Raw genomic sequence first — 20,397 nt, 5'->3', positions numbered from 1 at the left:
ATGCTAGAGCTTCCTTCTTGACACATGTTGGAGACAGGGTCACTGGATATTTATTTGATCACAAGCCCTCACAGATGGAGGGATGGCATCTGCAGATTGCGTGGCCACGATGGATTTGTTGTCTATGGTCCTCCTCACGTTTGAGCCATTGCCACATATTTTTTTAGATCCCTTCTTTCTGGAGCCCCTCTCTTCGCGCCGGTGATGGATGCGAGGGATCAGGTATGGTGGAACACGAGAGAGGTGGTCCCCCTAACTCTCCAAACCTTCTTGATGACTCCCTTTACTTTTCAGGAGATGGCTGAGGCTCTCCAGGTACTCCCCCAAGGAAAATTCCCTAGGGAGGATGGACTTCCGGCCTCTTTGATTCTTCGTCATTGGGATTTCGTGGAAGGCGGCTTCAAAGCCACTTTCAATGAGATTAAGGCCACAGGCTCGATGCCAAAGAGGTTCATTGAGGGTTTGATCCATTTGATTCCCAAGAAGGATGGAGACAAATTGGAGATTCGACAGTGGAGACCCATCAACCCTAGCCAAATCCATCAGCCGGCGCCTCCCCCCCGACTTAATACATGGCACGCAGACAGGTTTTGCTCACAATTGGAGCATCCTGACAACATCTTCACTTTTTGGGAGGCAAAAACAGCAGCCACTCCTTGATTTTGAGTATCAAATCCTGAATAATACAGGACAAATAAATAATTTTTATTAATATAATAAAAATTAATACAAAGATAATCAGGGAATAATCCAAAATCATGACAACCTGATCAACCCAGGCAGTACACTAGTGATTCATCCAGTGTTCCTTGTACTGGTCTGTACAGTATGTCCACGGGCATTCAAGTGCGGGATGCACATGTTGCACACTAAACATATCATTGATCCTGCTTTTCTTGTACTTGTCTTGATCTCCTGTGAATTATAGTATATGGTTCCATGTGTCCTAGGTCTGTGGGATTCTGCAGGTCTTTCAAGATGCCACCCGGGGGGGGGGGGGGGGGGGGGGGGGGCGGGGGGGGCGGGGCCTTGCGTATGCATATATGGAGATAAATCGAAACCCACATGAATGCAAACCCCTGAATGAATAATCATACAAGAGATATATTTATAGACATAGTATGATTACAAAAAATAGGAGAATCTCTGGGGCCTTCCTCTTGCAAAGGCAGGTCAAAAATTGCCATCCTCATTTTGTTCTCTACATCAACTTGTGTGGTTCTAGAATTATACAAGAGAACATTTTGCTTGTCATTGTGGGCACAAGAAGAAAGTACATGTGAGCAAGCTGTGTTGGGCATATAAAAAAATTAAGGTATTGCTCAAGAGGCGAGCGCATCATAAGTTTTCCAACTACATAAGTGTAGTTAGGCCCACTCCTCTCACCTTTGAGGAGTTCAATCTCTACTTCGAGATGATTTCCTTCCTCCCATATAGTGACGCATAGTGCCCTCCTTGAGCAAGAAGAGATAAATGGGTCCCTTCCTCCAACAGTCGTCCTTCATTCAAAAAAAATATCCTGTCTGCTTTTTGTACAGTCTCAAGTCGGTGAGCTATCACGAAAACCTGTGTAATGCAAAAAACTCAGAAACTTCCCTAAAGCAGCCCCAAACTTTTGGCAATCCAGAAAAATATTGAGATGTGGGTCTCAACTGTTATAACAAAAAAATGGGCAACAACAGTTTTAAAGAATAGGTAGACCTTATTGCACTTACCGTTCGGCCCACCATGCACTGGTCCAAAGCATCCCTCACAAGTGTTTCCGAGATGTTGTCTAGGGATGATGTGGCCTCATCCAATATCAGTATTGCCGACTGCCTGTAAATCGCTCTTGCTATGGCCAGCCTATTGAAGAGTTTTGACAGTTGAATATTAGAGCTCATCAGTAAAAGTTCCATGCAAAGTCAAGGTACTGCTATATGCAGAGAATCCATGAAGAACAGTGAGTTTCAGTGAGGAAATCATTAGGCAAGTACCCTCTACAGATTCAAGACAAGTACCACCATAATGTACATGTTCACTCCAGACACAAAACGGTGCAACCAAGGTCAAATAAGATGTTAAAAAGGATAGAAAAGGTCACCTCTGACGCTGTCCGCCACTTAAGCATGAAGCAGAGTCACTTACTTCTGTATTGTACCCATTTGAAAGCTTGCTGATGAAATAATGAGCATTTGCTAGTGTAGCAGCTTGCTTTACCTTTTCCATGTCATGAGGACCAAACAGCTCTCCGTATGCAATGTTTTCAGCCACAGTCCCTGAGAAAAGTCCCTAAGAACCACAGATGCCATAAATCCTTCCCTTCCTAGAAAACAAGTGCGCGCAAAAGTAATTCCCTTACATAAAGGGAGGCTAAACACAGAGCATAGGAAACCCAAACCATTGACCATCAGCTGATCACTCAAGTTGAAAGTATAAAAGTGTAGAGAAGGTACTCACAACTTCTTGAGGGACAATTGTCACATGTCGCCGCAGTGTCTTCAGGTTCATATCCCTTATGTCATGTCCATCTATTAGTATGCATCCTGCATTGGACATAATATTGAGGGCTAAAAAGCCTCTCTTCTTGGCAAAACCATAAGAGTAGCACCCTGATTATGTATGCTTTGTACCTTCAGTAGGGTCATAAAGACGAAGTAGCAACTTTGCAAGCGTTGACTTCCCCCCTCCAGATGGGCCCACCAATGCAACCGTCTCACCGGCTTGAGCATGGAGTGACACCCTTGTCAACACATTTGGCAGCCCATCATGGTATTGGAATGTGACACCACAAAACTTGACATCACCACTGACATGTGGCAAAACAAAAGCTCCATCTTTTTGCACTACCTAAGATTGAAGAAAACAAGAATAAACATAGTTTTACCCAAACAAACACATACAACATCACTTATTTTCCACCTCTGAATTGGCCATGGAGAGCACATGGCACATGAGTATCAGGGAAAGAAGCTTAAACGTACTTTTTGAAAGGAATAGGTAAGCTCAAAAAGCCGCTCAATAGCCGGCTCACCCTGTTTCAGCTCATTGTATGACTTGCCCACAGCCTGTTACAAAGATGGATCCCATAAATAATACATCATGGTTTCCATAATCTCCATACCTTCATACACTTTCAAACTGCAAACCAAGTTTAATACAAATATAATAGACTGCCACGCTCAAAATGAGATCTCTTGGCAGACCTGAATGGGATCGATGAGAAGCACGAGGGATGTCACGAAAGAAATCAGGTTTGGTCCATCAAAGGATCCACGAGATATATCCCAAGTTGCGATACCAAACAACAAGATTGCCGTTGTTGCGTAAACTGCTGTGATTGCCTCTGGTATGAATGCTTTCATTCTTTTCTTCTTTATCCGTGCTTCGTTGTCTGTCAGAGCTAGCTTCTGGAAACGCCATTGCTCAAACTCTTCTGCTGCATATGCCTTAACTAACGGCATCAATGGAAAAATCTGCAAGTTTTGATAGTATTCATATCAACTCAAAGCACACCAATAAGTCGAGTTGCAAAGGATTCGTAAAGTGTGTTATGTGAGGCCACCTCATTTAGATAGGAGGACAAGCCAGCAATGCTATTCTGCCCTTCTCTTGATATCAATCTCAGTCTCTCACCTAGTACAGCCACAACTACGGACATACACGGAATCACCTGAGCATTAAGTAGATCCCCAACCAATGCACTGCACACTTGTTAGACAAGAAGTTGGCACAAAAAGAATAAAATTTAGCTGCAATCCTTGTGTTGAAAATTTTTAGTCTCACCAATATTGTTACTATTGAAAGGAGAGGGCTCAACAAGATCATGCGAGTGCTCATTGCCACAAGTTGTAATGCACTTGGTATCAATGTCTGTCAAAATAATAAGACAATGCATATGCGCATCAGCTGTTGGATGGTCAATAACTTCTCTTGCATCTTCAATAAACTTTGTTATTGAGACTATACACTTCTTTACTATGAATAAACAAGAAGATAAAGCTGTGTAGCTTCAAATGAATCCCTCCCAAAGAAATATTAAGAGAATGTGAATCAATCTTTAGCTCAGTATTACTTTTGTCTGCTATGCACCCCATTTGCATACAAACCCATTCTAACATCCCACATACTAACTCACTTGTGCAGTTGCAGCCCATCTCAGCTGATTTCCACTGCCTGCACTTTTTAATTGTTACGTACCTAGGTCTAATCCTCAGGATTAGTGGCCAAATCCCGTAGGGTTAGGGGAGCCCTAGGATTAGAAGAAAGCAGGCTGATACGGTCGGCTAAGGTTAATATTAATAAACCAATGTGTGCTGGCTATTTATAACAAGATGGTTATTTATATCAGTAGTGTGGACACTATATAAGTGAAACATGGGTTATTGTTGTCATAACCTCACTATTGGCTAGAGTTTGACCAAGACCCCGGCCATGCACGTGACAAAGCATAGATCGGCATGCTGAAGGGCCTCTATGGGCCAGATTGGCGTGGATTTGTGGGAGTCAGACCTTGGCCCCTGGCGCGGGGGTGGTTCGAAGCATAGAACCTACGGTTGGAGGTTAGCTAGCTTGCACCCCGCTTAGGGGGTTTGTACTAATAATCCTCCTGTATATTACTGAATGAATTGAGTATTTACAATTATTGGCAAAGATCCAAATGACATTTGAGCCTTGAATGGTGTGCCTGTACTAATGCTATGCATGAAGGAATGCTTATTGCCCTCCTCTATGCATTAATAGAAAATAATGATATAGAGGTGTAGGCCCTAAAAACGCACAACGGCGGACAGCTCATAAGTAACATAAAGTGGTAGAAAGGAGCTACCTCTATTGAACCAAGTGTTGTGGTTGCAACTCCTTAGTCTTGGCTCTCTTGCCCTTGGTATTGGCTTTGCATCCCTTGGGCTCTCTTGCCCTTGGTCTTGACTTTGCATCCCTTGTCTCTAAATTAATAGCGAGACCAGACCTCATTTATATAAGGATTTTGATGGCAGGATGTATGCTCGTCAGCCTACCCTTTTAATATCATTAAAAATGTCATTAAACATGTTCATATTGTGCCCATTACTTGTCCCAACCATTGCTGCATGTCTTGCGCACCTCCAGGCACCTATAGGGCTATTGAAATTGCCCCAATCACCACATAATTTGCCTCTAACTTTGCCTAAAAAGCAGCTGCTCTGCAACCGGAAGTGTGTATCTCAGGACGATTAACCGTTAAGTTAATCAAACACACTTAAGCATGAAAGATTAAACTACACAACCACAAGACAATAAATACTGCAATAGGGATCAAAGATGGGTCGACCCCCCCTTATGGTATTTCATTACCAAAAAAGTCTCTCTTGTACAAGCTTGGAACAACTGGAGCTACATCCACCGTCTCATTAGCATCATCCGATTACAATTGAGAGATGGAGACATTAAAAGGAGTGTGTCGCTAAAAGACAACAAGAGATTAATAGCATCACTTGATAGCGAGAAATGAAATGAAATGAAATGATATATTAACGTCTCTAAGAGGCCATAATGGCCTATGAGACCAAAACTGAGAGTACATCTGAAGTTGGTGTCTCATCAAAGAGAACAACTAAATGAGACTAAAAAGTACAATAAACTGATTGTCCTACAGTTATAAGAACAGAACTGTAAGACTCCGAGATGATATTGAGTAGAAAATACTGGAAAATACTGAAAAATGTATATCAGGTAGATCCATGTATGCTGATCAGTTGAAGTGTTTTCCTCTCCTTAGATCAAGTATCTCCGCCATGGGGCTGTCTAGAATACAAAGGTCGTAGAAGCGAGGTAGGTGCCTCCGATGCCGAGCAATAATGAGAGAGAGAGAGAGAGAGAGAGAGAAATGAAATGAAATGAAATGTTATATTAACGTCTTCAAAAGGCCATAATGACCTATGAGACCAAAAGTTACATCATGGTGGATCTGATACAATGTCTGGATAAAAAAACCCAGAAAATGAAAAATAAAGATGATACTACTGGCACCTAGAAAATGAAACTGGAACTGGAATATAGTGAGGGGGGGGGTACGCTATGGAGGTGAGTGGAATATAGTGAGGGGATACAATATCATGTGGGACGGAGGGGTACACTATGGAGGTGCCTCCATCTCATAATATGTGCCGCATCGGACACTGGCGGATCTCCTCAATATCCTCTGTGGTTAGCACCCTGACTGGGTGTCCCGCATGCCTCGCAAGAATAATCCGAATCTGCCGCTGCAACCTCCGTCTATGCTGGGATGCCCTCCTCCGTAGTCGTGGGCGTCTGGACCACCCAAGCTCAATCGCACGATCAATCAGTGTACCCCTGGTGTGGGTGGTATCCATGTCCTGCTGCTGCTGCTGTGGTCCATGTGGCGTAGTGATGGCTGGACTAAAGAAATCTGTAATGTGCCTCTGAGTCTGGCTCTCTGTGCGCCTAAGCAGGCTATCCCTATGTCTCCGCAGCTCAAGCAAGAACAATCCCAAACACCTCTGGTCCTGGTACCCCATGACTCTGGAAAGTGGTCCAAAACCCTCTCTGAATAAACAGTGGAAACGACCACGTATCTCATAGTATGCAGTACAATGGCATATATAATGCAGCTCTGTCTCTGGCTCCCCATGGCATACTCGGCATATCCTGGCCTCAGCTGGTATACCTCTATATCGGCCAATCTCAATCTCAAGCTGGTGTGAGGATGTGCGAATCTGACCAATAGCACATCGTACTGCATGAGACAAGTGTACATCCATGTAACTGGGTCTGATCACAAAACCATCTGCTGTGAGCTGAAGAAAATGCTCTCTGTAGAAAGCCATCTTCGTGCCCAGCTCCTCAGTCGGCTGTATCCATGTCCTCCTAATGTCCAGCTGAACTAAATCCCGACGGATGAGTCTGGTAATCTCTGTCCGTGTGAGAGTGAGAGAGGGTGCCTCCAGAGAATACTGGAAGGGAGGCAATCTGTCCATGCTAAAACCATGTGCCTGGAACCAAGATGTCATCTGTCCATATCAACAAGCCGTGTCTCCCTGTAAAGCTAACTGTCGGGAGGACTCCAGGGTGAGGCGTGCATATCTGTCTCGGGGGAGATCCCACAAGCCATGTATGTAGGAGACTCATCTCGTAAGAGCCTAAGAAAGAAAGAAAGTTGTATTAACGTCTTCAAAAGGCCAAAATGACCTATGAGACCAAAAGGTTACATCATAATCTTGGGTACAAAATAGTAATAAAGAAAGATAACAAAAATCTAGAACTTTAAAATATGATCTATAGGTACATGAGCAGAGAGCTCTCATATCACCCTAATACATCCCTCATGGGCCGTTGTGACATGGTGTTCAAGGTGGTAAAACTGAGCTAGCGTGAGAAGGTCTTGCGCTGATGGGAGATGATGGCCCGGATCTTCCTGTGGTGGCGTGGCCATGGGCGAGGGCCATGGGGTCTGGGGCGTTGAGCTCTGCATAACTCAGTGGCTCTGTCGAGTGTCACACCTCTCGGCCGAGCTCCTACACTAGCTGTGGTCTAGGTATGATCGGTGGATCGGCCCTCGGAGTGCTGGTATGGAAGAAGTCAGTGAGAGCTCTCTGTGCTGGTCCTCGAGCAAGTACAACTGATCTGGATCTCACTAAGGACTCCCTGTGTCTACGGAGCTCTAGAAGAAAAAGTCCCAGGCATCTCTCATCCGGGAAGTCCATGATCTTGGAAAGTGATCCGAACCCAGCTTGGAAGAGGCAGTAGAACCTCCCCCGAATCTCATAGCACACGGGGCATCGGCATATGTAATGGTCCTCTGTCTCGGGCTCTGTGTGACAGAGCTGGCATATCCTGTCCTATGGTGCGGCCGCCCTAGGCCCATATCTGGCAGTCTCCACTCTCAACTGGTGGGACGAGGTGCGGATCTGGCCGATCGCACATCTCACCCCAAAGGATAGGTGTATGTCCATGTAGTGTGGATGGATGATGAACCCATCCTCTGTCAGGCATAGGAGGTGATCTCTGTAGAAGGCCATCTTTGTCCCCAGTGGACGACTAGGTGAACTTCATGTCCTCTGAGTATCCAGTCTGACAATGTTCTTCCTGATAACCCTGTTCCGCTCTGTGCGGCTGAGAGCAAATGACAGGGTCTCTATGCTGTACTGGAGGGGGGGGGGTGCCTCAATCTGCATACCGTGCATGCCAAACCAAGTGCCTACCTGTGCATACCAGCACTTTGTATCTCCCTCAAGTGTCAACTGTCTCGAGGACTCTAGGGCTAGCCGGGGGTATCTATCAAGTGGAAGCTCCCATAGCCTATGCCAGTATGTCACTGTCTGGAATAGAGCCTCTGTCACTATTGATGCAGCCTCCATCTCTGCCCGCACAATCTCATGTGGCACTAATGGTTTACTCCTAATCATGCGTGAGATCATCGCCACTAGGGACCTCTCCATCGGCTTCCACCCATCATATACCTCCTCTGTATTTGTCTCGGCCAGCTCTCTCCTCTGTCTCCTCCTATGGTATAAGCTAGGACCCCAGATGGGGGCACCATACAGTAGTGCAGGTGTAACTAGAGTATCAAATAGCCAAAGCTTCGTCCTCGGCTCCTAAAACTGTATCTGTGAGCACTGCCTCTCTAGCGAGCCAAGGGCTGCATATCCCCTCATCAATCTAGCGTCGGCCGCCTTCCACATCGAGAACTGAGGTCCAGCAAAGGTGATCCCAAGGTATACATACGAGGTAACATACTCCACAGGCTCTCCACTGTATGTAAACTATATTGCAGATCTACTTATCCACTGTGAGGAGGTGTTAAAGATCGTGACCTTGGTCTTTCCAAGGTTCACAATAAGGTCCTGGTCCTCGCAAAAGGCCTGTAATGCATCCAAATGCCTCTGCAGCCCCTCTGGTGAATCAGAAATAAGAACAATATCATTTGCATACAAGAGGATCGGTATCAGGACTCCTGCCAAATGTGCTCCTGGTCCTCCCTGTCTGTCTATGTAATCCGAGATCTCGTCAATGTATAGACCAAATAGAGTAGGAGACAAGGGGCAGCCCTGCTTCACCCCGATAGTGCTGTGTATGATCTCTGAGTCACCTCTTGGAGCCCATACTATGCCTGTGACTCAGAGAGCGTAATGATCCCCCACAGCATCTCTGCTGGCACTCCCATATCCTGCAGTCTCCTCATCAGTCTGGCCCGTGGGACAGTATCAAAAGCTTTGCGGAAATTCACAAAGCAGCGGTATAACCATTGCCCGTGAGCTCTCCCCTCCTCAATGATCCCCCGTAGTGTAAAGATATGATCTAGTGTGGAGTGTCCTCTCCTAAAGCCTGCCTGCCCCGGTGCTCTGAGTTTCTGCTCCTCGGACCATCTACTATGCTCATGCTCCAAAATTGAACCATAAATCTTGGCCAAGGTGTGACCAATCATGATAGTCCTATAGTTGTTGGGGTCCATGGGGTCACCTGCTTTCAAGATAGGTACAATAGTATCCAATGACCAGTTGACGGCGAAGCCTTCACATAAAGCCCTGTTAAACATGTGAACCAGTAAAGGGGCTAGCGTGTCTCTAGCATGGGAGAAATGCTCGGTGAGGAGTCCATCATGATCCTGTGCTCTCTCAGTCTGCATCCTGTCAATAGCATCTCTCACCATGTTGAGGTGAAAGAAGGAAGAGTGTGGGGGACGAGGTTCGGGTGGATGGGGGGGAGGTGGCTGCTCGGGGACATGGTAGAAAGAGGTGGCATAGGTGTGCCAGGTGGTGGGTGAAGTAATCGGAGTTGGAAGGCGATGATCCTGGAAGATCCTCCAGGCCTCCTTACAGTCCCTTCCAAGAAATAGCTGGTATAGCTCCTGCTCAAGCCTTGCTAGGTACGCTCTCTTCTTTCTCCGTGTGAGATGTCGAAAGATCACTCGCGCCTGCTCGTGAGTGGTGGATCCTAGTGCCATCTCCCGATGTAGACGGGCTCGAGTATCACGACATTCCTCGTCGTACCAGCTATTCTGTGGGACAGTCCCTCCTGGTGATGTAGGGGTGGCTCTGGAGTGTGGGAAGGCGGCAGCGGACGTATGGAGGGTGGCTGAGAGGTGTGTAGTAAGCTCATCAAGTGGGATGTGGGGGTCGAGGTCGGAGAGGTCTGCATGGGACCACAACGATCACTGTGTATAAGCTGCAACTTTGCAGTTGCTCTTAGAGCCTGATCACATGGGAAGGAAAACCTATGCATTTTTCCGAAAATACATCCTTCACAAATGTGATCTGGAGGCTTCTCCGTGAGAGGTAGATCTCTAAACATGTTATGTCGCTGCATAAGCATAAGACTACCAAAATTTACATGCCCCATGCGAGCATGCCATAACTCCGCATCAACCATAGCTGGAGTAAGAGTGAATGCATTATAAGCAGACTGATCCACTGGCTGAAATGTATCCAACTGATAAAGTCCATGACATAATGTACCAGTAAGCATCAAGATCAAAGCATTAGCTTTGTCTCTGACCATGCATTTATCATCATCAAAGTGGACTTGCATACCACAATGTGCTAAAGAAGAAATGGACAACAAATTCTTCTTTATCCCTGGTACATATAAGGCATCTGTAAGGCGGAGAATGGAGCCATCAATGGCTGTGAGCTGAATCTCCCCAATGCCACGAACTGGATATGAAGCATTGTTGGCACACTGAACAGTTTTGCCAACAGGGGCAGGGCCAACATGACAAAACAAATCCCTGCGAGATGTGATATGCTTTGAGGCACCACTATCAAAATACCAAGTACATGCATGCTCTGTCATACTGAGTGCCTGTGAAGACCAAGAGGCATCATAGCTGCATGTATAAAAACAGTAATCCTTGTCCTCACAACAAAAGAAGCAGTCTCTGGAGGAGCTTTAGAAGTATCATTAACAGACATCCCAGCTTCCTTTGCCTTCTCTTTGGCAATCCTCTTCCTACATTCAGTGATGTAGTGACCTGGCTTCTTACAGTAATGACATTTGCCCTTCTTCTTGGGCTGTCCATCACCTTTCTTGGTATCCTGAGATGAACCACCATCACCTGAATTCTGATTTGAACTCTTTGGCTGAGTTTTTCCTTTCCCCTTTTGACCTGTAGTAAATGCTTGTTTAGCACTTGTGTTCATATTCATATTCTTCCTCATTTGCTCTTCTTGTAGCAAGAGAGCAACAAGTTCCTGATACTTAAGGGGTTCAACAGCATTCCTCATGCTGAGGTTCAAAGAGGTATGAAAAGCCAAGTAAGATCTTGGCAAAGAGTGCAAGATGGTGGACACAAGCTGTGTCTCAGGAATAATCTCATCCACATTGATGAGTTGCTCTCTCAAATCCTGCAGCTTGTTTAAGTGGCTAGACATATCATCTCCTTCATTCATTTTCTGATTTTCCAGCTCTCTTTTCAAAAATGAGATCCGAGCCTCATTACGAGCAGCATACATCTGCTCCAAAGTCACCCATGCATTCTGTGAAGAGCCAGCTGAACGAATATGAGGTATAATAGACCTCTGTACTGACAATGCAATGAGTGACAAAGCTTGTGCATCCCTGGCATCCCATGTCTTATGAGCATTTGTTCTTTGAACAGGCAATGGCTGCCCTGGAGCCTGTACCTGTTGTCCTCGTCCACGAGCACCCCCTTGGGGAGGAGTCTCTGGAGCCAATAGACCTGGACGTGGTTCATCTCACCACTAACAAAATCCCAAAGACCTTTTGCCACAAGCACATTTTTCAGCATAAAACTCCACAAGGAGTAGTTCGTGCCGTCCAATTTGTCTTCCTTAGACAAATACGTGAATACATCACTCTGCTATTGATTTGCCATTATGCCTATGCACAATGTTGTACCTGTGTATCAAAAAACCAATAGCAAGAACCCTGAAAATAACTGTACTCCACTGAATACAGTTTACCCAAATATGCCTGCACTCTCAATCCTCTGAATGTGCAGATCAATGCACCAATGACTGAGTAGAGCAGCAAAAATGGCTTACACAGTGCCAAAATGCCCCAAAAATGCCCAAATTTACTACACCCAAAACTGTGCAAAAAGCCTGTAGACTTCTTTGCAAGAAAGTCTGCCTGTAGTGCCTGTAGATTTTCACAGAGAAAATAGAAATGCCCAAAAATCAAAATTTGTAATGCTTACCACAGTTGTACTGAGTAGGTTGTGGTACCAAATGAACATATGCAGGTACAGTCCACCAAATGAACAAGTACAGTTGACTGTACTGTGCAGGTACAATCGACTTGTACTGTACGGAACAGAAGGCGACTGCAGACAGATATTCGTAGCAGGTACTGTGCACGTACGTTTACTGTACGGAGCAGGGCGACCAGGTACAGCTGGTACACTTCGTATGTTGGTGCAGTCGACTGTATGCAGGCAGGCAGGTACAGTACGAAGGGCGCTGACAGCTGATAGGTGCAGTCGGCGCTGACAGGTACAGTCGACGCTGATAGGTGCTGTAGACGGCGCAGACAGTGTACGGGCAAGTACCTGTACGGAATACTGCTATCAACGTCTGGTACGGAAGCTGCAAGCTGTAGTGTACCTGCTGAAGGCGACGAACTAGTACGGGCACGTACTGATGTACGGGCTGGACAGGACTTGAAGGCGACAGTGTACAGGCAGGGCAAGGGGCAGGCCTACGAAGCTCTGATACCAAATGAAGGCCTATGCACTGTTAGGGTTAGGGTTTGGAGATGCTACAAACACAGGCGTGGAGAGCAACAGAGAGAGAACACTGTTGGGGTAAAGGCGTTATGCCCACCCTTATAGTGTGTACAAGCCCATAAGTTATAGTACATAGTACACTTAGTACTTTTAATGTACTAAGTGCACTATGTGTACTAGTGCAATATACATGTGTGATAGGGGAGTCACACACTCATGCTTTTCATGAGTTGACTTATCCCCACAACTCTCTCTCTCTCTCTCCCTTGCTTCTCTGTGTATGTCTCCCATGAATGAAATCTAAACCCTAATTTCAGGTTTCTCCCCATCAACTGGTATCAGAGCCATTCGGTGCAAGCAGATTCTTCCCTGGTCCTTTGTTGTTTTCAGGTTCCTTCTTCAGAGTCTCCAGTCAAGAAGCGACCAGACAGGCTGGGCGAGCTTGTGGCACAAGGCAGCATTCACAGGCGGGAGTCAACGATAGGCGGATACACGCAGGCGAACAGGTGCGCAAACGTGTAGCGCTGGGCGTCGACTGGTGCTAAGCGAAGGCAGCGCCTGGCCATTAGCGAAGGTTGGGCGACACCGGCTACCTTCGCTAGTCGAAGCGTGTAATCTTGAAGTGCGAATCCAAGGGGGCATCGGCGTATTCCTGGATTCGACGTTGGGAAGCGTGTAGCACTACACGACGCTGGCGACTAGGCGAAGTTGGTGGCGGGCGTCCATCGAATACTAGGCAGCTGAGCGTGGAGTTCCAGCGCACAGCAGGCGTTGAGGCGTTGGTCCAAAAAGCGTGTAGCGCTGGGCGTGAGACGGCCACTACACAAGCGAAGGCAGGCGTCTGGGCGTTCTACATCCTCCTGCTCTTCTTCGCGTGGCTCATCGCTCTCACTCTTTTCGCTTGCAGCGCCGGCTCCACCTGGTCCATCGTCCATTGGCCTGCCTGCATCAATACAGCAATACAGCAGCATATTCATCACGCCCCCCCTCCTGCAACAGAAATCAACCTGCAAACCTCAAATTCAGCCCGAAAATCAGAAAAGCAGAGGTATTTTGCTTCAATTTTGGGAATTTCTCATCAATTCAATTAATTGAGCAGGTACAGGTGCATAATTGCTCAATTTTTGAGCAAAATTGGCAAAATTGGGTGACATTGGTCACATCCCACGTCAATTGGCAGGAAATCGGTGACATTGGTCACATTTGCAGTCAATTGGCAGTAAATTGGGCATTGAAATTTGGGGCTTTTGATGTAATTGTGCAATTAAGCACTCATACATGCTGTATGATGTGAAAAATCGCACATTTGGGCATATTTGCAGCAAATTGCAGTGCAAATCAAGGGGCTTTTGTGCCGATTTGGTCGATTTGCATGCAGGCAATCGCATTTGATGCTGTGGATAATGTGTTGATGCCTTACAAGCACTCAATGTGCCTGTAAATCAAGGGGCTTTCATGTATTTGATGTATATGTGGCCAGGGGGAAGCATCGTGAACACTCTGGATGCCTTCATGTGCGTCAATGTACCATGCATGATCAGAAATTGATCTCAAATCAAGGGGCTTTTCAAGTTTGTATGCTTGTTGAGCTTGGCAAAGCAGCAGGCAAGACATTTATGCCTTGAATCCTCAAAAAAAATCAGCTTGCAGTCAAGGGGCTTTTGCCCAATCTCTGTTCGGGACTGTTGTATGCAGTGTTCGGGACTGTAAAAGTCTGATTTTCACTCATTTGGACAGCCAGGAGAGCATTTATTGCTATTGTACCTGCTGGTACAGATTTGGCACAGCTTTGTGCATGGTTTGGCATGGCTGTACATTGTTTTGAGTGATCAAAAGGTTCAAATTCAGCTGCTGAAATTGCCGGTACAGGTTTGGTACATCATTGGTGAGCGCTTAGTACTGCTGTACAGTACTTTGGAAGGGCAAAAGAGCACATTTAAGGTGCTGTCCAAAATCTGCAGCAACCAGATTTTGGTGTTTTCATCACAAAAAGTGGGAGAAAAGTTGCATTCTTGCTTCCGCAGTGGGAGATAAAGCTTGGGAGAACATTTGTGAGCACTTTGTGTGCTTTGGGTGCAGTGTTTGCACATCTTGGGTGCAGTGTTTGCACATTTGCAGGGAGTCAGGCATTAAAGGTTGCATTTTGCTATGGCAACCACAGGTGAGAGCTCTTCATTGCTTCACATCAAGAAGCTTGAAGGCTCGCATAACTATGATATTTGGCAAACCCAGTGCTACAATGTGTTGCTCCAGAAAAAGCAGCACAAGCCTATCAAAGAAAGGGGTGTGATGCCCGCTTCTCTTACAGCTGAAGAGTGGGAAGATATGGATGAGCTGGCAAGATCTACTATCATGTTGTCTGTGTCAGACTCATTACTTTTCAGCATTCGCGAAGAGAAGACAGCTTGGGGAATGTGGCAGAGATTGCAGGACTTGTATGCCCAACAAAGTGCCTCAAGCAAAGTGTATTGGTTGAAGAAACTCATAGGCCTTCAGATGAAGGAAGGGGCTTCTATGACAGCCCATTTAAATGAGTTTAATGGTATTGTCAGCCAGGTCATCAATCAAAAGTTGGCAATGGACGATGAGTTCAAAGCCACTTTTTTGTTATGCACTTTGCCAGAGAGTTGGGACACATTTAGGACAGCCACTAGCAATTCGAATGCTATGCTGTCATATGCAGATGTTGAGGGTGCTCTTCTTCAAGAAGAGATGAACAGGAAAAACAACTCTGTTGGCAAGTCAAATGCAATGAATGCACGTGGGAGATCCCAGCAAAGGGGGAAAAGCCAAGAAAGGGGAAGGAGCAAGTCTCGCTCCAAAAAGGATTTGGAATGCCATTATTGTGGCAAGAAGGGACACATCAAAAAGCGTACGTGCACATACGCAGGGAAATGCGTTGCGTACGTGCACATACGCAGGGAAATGCGCACCAAACTTGATCCCAAGTCTCACAAATGCATATTCCTAGGATATGGTGACAGAGGTGAAATGGGGTATAGACTTTGGGATCCCATGAATAGAAAGATCATACGCAGCAATGATGTCATTTTTGATGAAACATGCATGTATAAGGAGCCTGCAAGGCAACAGGAGCCTGGCAGAGTCATCTTTGATGATGATGGACATCATGGACAACAACAAAGGGCTGTAAATCAGCCATTACAGCAGGAAAACCAGCCCTTAAATGGTGCTGAAAATGGTCCAAATGGACAGCCAGATATGGCAGAAAATATCCCTATGGATATACCACAGTTGGAGGATATACCGGGCATGATATTTCAGCCTTATGGCATGGAACAGGAGCCACCAATGGGTGATATGCAGGCTGGACAGCAACCTGCAAATGATGGTCATTGGGTACGGAGGTCCACTAGACCCTCCAGAGCCCCTGACAGGTTTGTTCCAGGGGTTGACTATTTGATGCTTACTGACTGTGGGGAGCCCTCATGTTATAAAGAGGCTTTACAGAGGGCAGACAAGGCTCTATGGGAGCGTGCCATGAAGTCAGAGATGGATTCTCTGCATAAAAATGGAACTTGGAAGTTGGTGCATTTGCCTGCAGGCAAGAAGGTTTTGCCATGTAAATGGGTATACAGGCTCAAAGTTGCATCAGATGCTAAGCCAAGATACAAAGCCAGGTTAGTGGCTAAGGGCTTTAAGCAGGAATATGGTGTGGACTTTGATGAAATCTTCTCTCCAGTGGTCAAAATGACCACACTTAGAGCTGTGTTAGCTTTGGTTGCGCATGATGATCTGGACTTGATTCAGATGGATGTGAAGACTGCTTTTCTTCATGGTGATCTCCATGAGGAGATATATATGCAGCAGCCAGAGGGTTATGCAGTGAGTGGAAAGGAGAAGCTTGTATGCAAGCTGAAAAAGAGTCTTTATGGGCTCAAACAGGCACCAAGAGAATGGTATCATAAATTTGATACATTCATGAAATCACAGAAATTCAGGAGAAGTGACATAGATCACTGCTTGTACACCAAGAAAGCTTTGGATGGCAGTCTCTTGATTCTCATTTTGTATGTTGATGATATGTTGATTGCCGGGAAATCTCGTAAAGAGATGAATGCTTTGAAGCAGAGGCTGCATCAAACCTTTGATATGAAGGATTTGGGTGATGCTAATCACATCTTGGGTATGCGGATACTTCGGGACAGAAATCAGCATGTGTTGTATTTGTCTCAGAAGGAATACATTGGCAAAGTCTTGCAGAGGTTCAATATGGACGGGGGGAAGAAAGCTAGTACTCCTTTGCCTCCATATGTGAAACTCAGTGCTATGGACAGCCCACAGTCAGATAGAGACAGGGCTGATATGGCCAAAATTCCGTATGCTTCAGCTTGTGGCAGTCTCATGTATGCCATGGTTGCTACTAGGCCGGACATTGCATTTGCAGTGGGAGTGGTTTCTAGATACATGGCCAACCCTGGCAAGAAGCATTGGGAAGCAGTGAAAGGTGTCATGAGATACCTGAAGGGCACACAGGATTTGTGCATTTGCTTTGGCAAACAGGATGCATTAGTGCATGGTTACACGGATTCGGATTATGCCGGTCATCCAGATAACCGGAAGTCTACTACCGGTTATGTGTTTACATTCACAAGAGGTGCTGTGTCATGGATATCCAGGATGCAGAAGTGCACTGCCTTATCTACTACAGAGGCCGAGTATATTGCAGCCACAGAGGCTTGCAAGGAGGCATTATGGCTATCTCGGTTAGTGGTTGATTTGGGCTATACAGGGGATATTCCATTGTTGCATTGTGACAGTCAGAGTGCCATCCAGTTGGCAAAGAACCCTGTCTTTCATGCAAAGACGAAGCATGTGGATGTGAAGTATCACTTCATCAGAGAGGTGATAGAGAACAAGCAAATTCAGCTTGTTAAGATTCATACGGATGACAACCCGGCTGATCTGTTGACGAAGAGTTTGCCTCCGGAGTGGTTTGCTCATTGCAGACACTTGATGGGCATTGGATGAGGCCATTTTCAGCCTTGATATGGCCTTGTATATTATCATGTACATGCTGATTTTTCTTTTCCTTTACTTAAGGGCACTTTGCCTTTAAGTGGGAGGTTGTTGGGGTAAAGGCGTTATGCCCACCCTTATAGTGTGTACAAGCCCATAAGTTATAGTACATAGTACACTTAGTACTTTTAATGTACTAAGTGCACTATGTGTACTAGTGCAATATACATGTGTGATAGGGGAGTCACACACTCATGCTTTTCATGAGTTGACTTATCCCCACAACTCTCTCTCTCTCTCTCCCTTGCTTCTCTGTGTATGTCTCCCATGAATGAAATCTAAACCCTAATTTCAGGTTTCTCCCCATCAAACACGACTGCTTGTATTCAGATGATAAAAAATGTGAAGTACAATAGCCACATAATAAGTGACCTAAAGAGATGTGTTCACATGTCCGGCCATAAAATGTGCCGGGTGGACCAAAACACTTATAAACTGCTTATAAGTGAAACTAAGCTAAACTGGGGGAAAAAACCTCCACTAACTGAAGTAAAAAGTGCCCCAGTAATCTACTGATGATCACCAGCACTCCTCTGGGTGCATACATAGCATAAAACCCAACAGCAGCAAGTTGACGCGCAGAAGACCAAGGCAGGCGCCATTTCGTAGAAACCCGTAAGGTAAGTGTATGGGTTTTTTTTTTTTTGAAAAGGCGCTGGTCGGCTGGCCGTTGTGTTCTCTTCCCTTTTTTTTTTTTGATGCGCTCGTCGGCGGCTGGCCGTCGGGTTCTCCTTCTTTTTTTTTTTTGTGTGCGCTGGTCGGCGGCTGGCCGTCGGGTTCTCCTTCTTTTCTTCTTTTTTTTTTGTGTGCGCGCTGGTCGGCGGCGGGTTTCCTTGCGCTGGCGGGTTGCCCTTCGCTGGCGGGTGGCCGTTGGGTGCTGGCTGCCGGCTGCTCACGTGGCTGGTGGAAGCCACGTGTATAGAAGGCTTAATTATAAGCCTTAAGTTATGGGTGTAAAGGTGACGGCCAGCGGATCTGCTCCTGCGAGCTACGCCCATCCCCCCCCTCCCGTCTACCCTCCCCCCGCTGCCCCTTGCCGTCGCCCCCCCCCCCCCCCCCCCCCCCCCCCCCCCCGTCCCCCGCCTCTCCTCCGCTTCTCTCCCCCGCCTCCTCCCCCACCATCTCCCCCCCGCCTTCTCCTCCCCCGCCTCCTTCCTCGCTTCCTCCCCCGCCATCTCTCTCTCCCCCCCCCCGCCTCCTTCCTCGCTTCCTCCCCCGCGCCACCTCTCCCCCGCGCCACCTCTGCCCCGCCATTTCTCCCCCCCCCCCCCCCTCTCCTCCGCTTCGCGACTCTTCCCCCCGCCTACTCCCTCGCCTCCCCCTCCGTCTAGCCCTCCCTCCCACCGCTAGCTCCCCCCCCCCCCCCCCCCCCCCCCCCCCCCGCCTCAGCTCCCCCCCTCCCCCCGCTCCGCCCCCGCTATCCTCGCACCTTCCGCCTCTCCGTTTCCTCGTAGGGCTGTGTCCCTCCCGTTGGTGACCCCGGTTTCTGGCCTTTTCCCTCTGGAGGACTCCATGGAAGCCGCTCCGACTACCCCTGCCGATTCCGGTCTCCGTCTGGAGTTCACAGCTGCAGTTGTTTGTTTCCACAGTGTCCGCTCTTGAGGCCTCCTCCTTGGTCTGCAAGATAGTGGGTAGCCGTCCGATGCGGAGAGAGCTTCGCGACCTTCTGCAAGGCAGCCTCGTTGGCGTGCCTGCCAAGATCGTCAGCGTCGATTTTTTGGGACGTGGCTACTACCAGGTGGATTTTGAGTCCCCCCAGGTGGCTCAGACGGTGCTGGCTCGGAGCCCCATTGCCCTCCGCTCATCCCGGGCGTTCCTGGCGCGATGGACTCACAGTTTCGACCCTGCTTCTGACCCGCTAGCAGGCGCGACAGGTTTCCCCATCACTATCTGCTTTCCTGGACTCCGCAGGGAGTATTTGCCCCTCTTGTCATTCATTGGCAAGGCGTTCGGGCAGGTGGTGGAGACGCCTCAGACAGCGGCCTCAGTGATAGCTCGGGCAGCAGGACCCCGGCCATTCGTGTTGTGGTTCCGACACCGGAGTCCCTCTCGAAGACGATCCTCCTCCCCTGTCTTTCTGGAGGACATCTGATACAGCGCGTGGAGTATTCGGGCCTCCCCGGCCAGTGCTACATCTGGCGGGAGATGGGCCACCTCGCACGCGCTTGTCCCCGCAAGGGGGCTCATCCTTCACGCTCTGCCGCCTCTGGATCCCCTTCAGGAGGCCAGAGGGGTGGTCATCCACCTCAGAGACCGGACATCCCTGGCTCGTCTCAGCAAGCGCCATCATCTAACGAGCAGGCCCCGGCGGAGGATGCCGCGCAGTCCCAGGAGGCTGGCGGACACGCGACCCCGGCTGGCGTACAGGCACCTACCCGCACTTATGCTCCAGTCAGGGATAGGCGGCCAGCAGGTCCCACCCCGATGGACCAGGATTCAGTCTCAGTGCCCGTTGAGGCCGACGGTGGAGCCCCTCACGTGGAGACCCCGCTCCCGCCTCCCCCCACGGGGGACCCCGCCCCCTCCATGGAGCAGATTCCTGAGGATCCCGGGCCGCACTCTGCGACCCCCAGCCCCTCTTCCCTTCACTCGGAGAGCACTCCTTCCTCCCTCCCCTCTCCCCCCCCAGCCCCCCCCTCCCGCCTCCCCCGGCGGCCCCCCTTGACACCTCTCCTCTGGCAGATGCCTCTCCA

The 20,397-nt window shown here is 47.8% G+C and overlaps 1 protein-coding gene across 1 annotated transcript in view; it reads right to left on the bottom strand.

Moving 5' to 3' along the window:
• Nucleotides 1-1,068: 1,068 nt before the first annotated feature.
• The window catches only part of LOC147612205 (ABC transporter B family member 29, chloroplastic-like), a 44,919-nt gene continuing 25,590 nt past the window's right edge, over nucleotides 1,069-20,397 (bottom strand). Inside the window, exons 2-10 of the mRNA XM_086784098.1 lie at nucleotides 3,766-3,852; nucleotides 3,545-3,652; nucleotides 3,186-3,455; nucleotides 2,964-3,047; nucleotides 2,613-2,829; nucleotides 2,440-2,525; nucleotides 2,084-2,271; nucleotides 1,716-1,845; nucleotides 1,069-1,566 (exon numbers count right to left, since the gene is read on the bottom strand). Of these exons, the coding sequence (XP_086640224.1) occupies nucleotides 1,405-1,566; nucleotides 1,716-1,845; nucleotides 2,084-2,271; nucleotides 2,440-2,525; nucleotides 2,613-2,829; nucleotides 2,964-3,047; nucleotides 3,186-3,455; nucleotides 3,545-3,652; nucleotides 3,766-3,852 (1,332 nt within the window). The 3' untranslated portion in view covers nucleotides 1,069-1,404. The remainder of the gene's footprint in view (nucleotides 1,567-1,715; nucleotides 1,846-2,083; nucleotides 2,272-2,439; nucleotides 2,526-2,612; nucleotides 2,830-2,963; nucleotides 3,048-3,185; nucleotides 3,456-3,544; nucleotides 3,653-3,765; nucleotides 3,853-20,397) is intronic.

The sequence above is a fragment of the Cibotium barometz genome, chromosome 46, assembly GCF_041138505.1.
Source record: "Cibotium barometz isolate CiBa-2024 chromosome 46, ASM4113850v1, whole genome shotgun sequence".
NCBI classification, from domain to species: Eukaryota; Viridiplantae; Streptophyta; class Polypodiopsida; order Cyatheales; family Cibotiaceae; genus Cibotium; species Cibotium barometz.
This window is presented reverse-complemented; position numbering and strand designations above follow the sequence as displayed.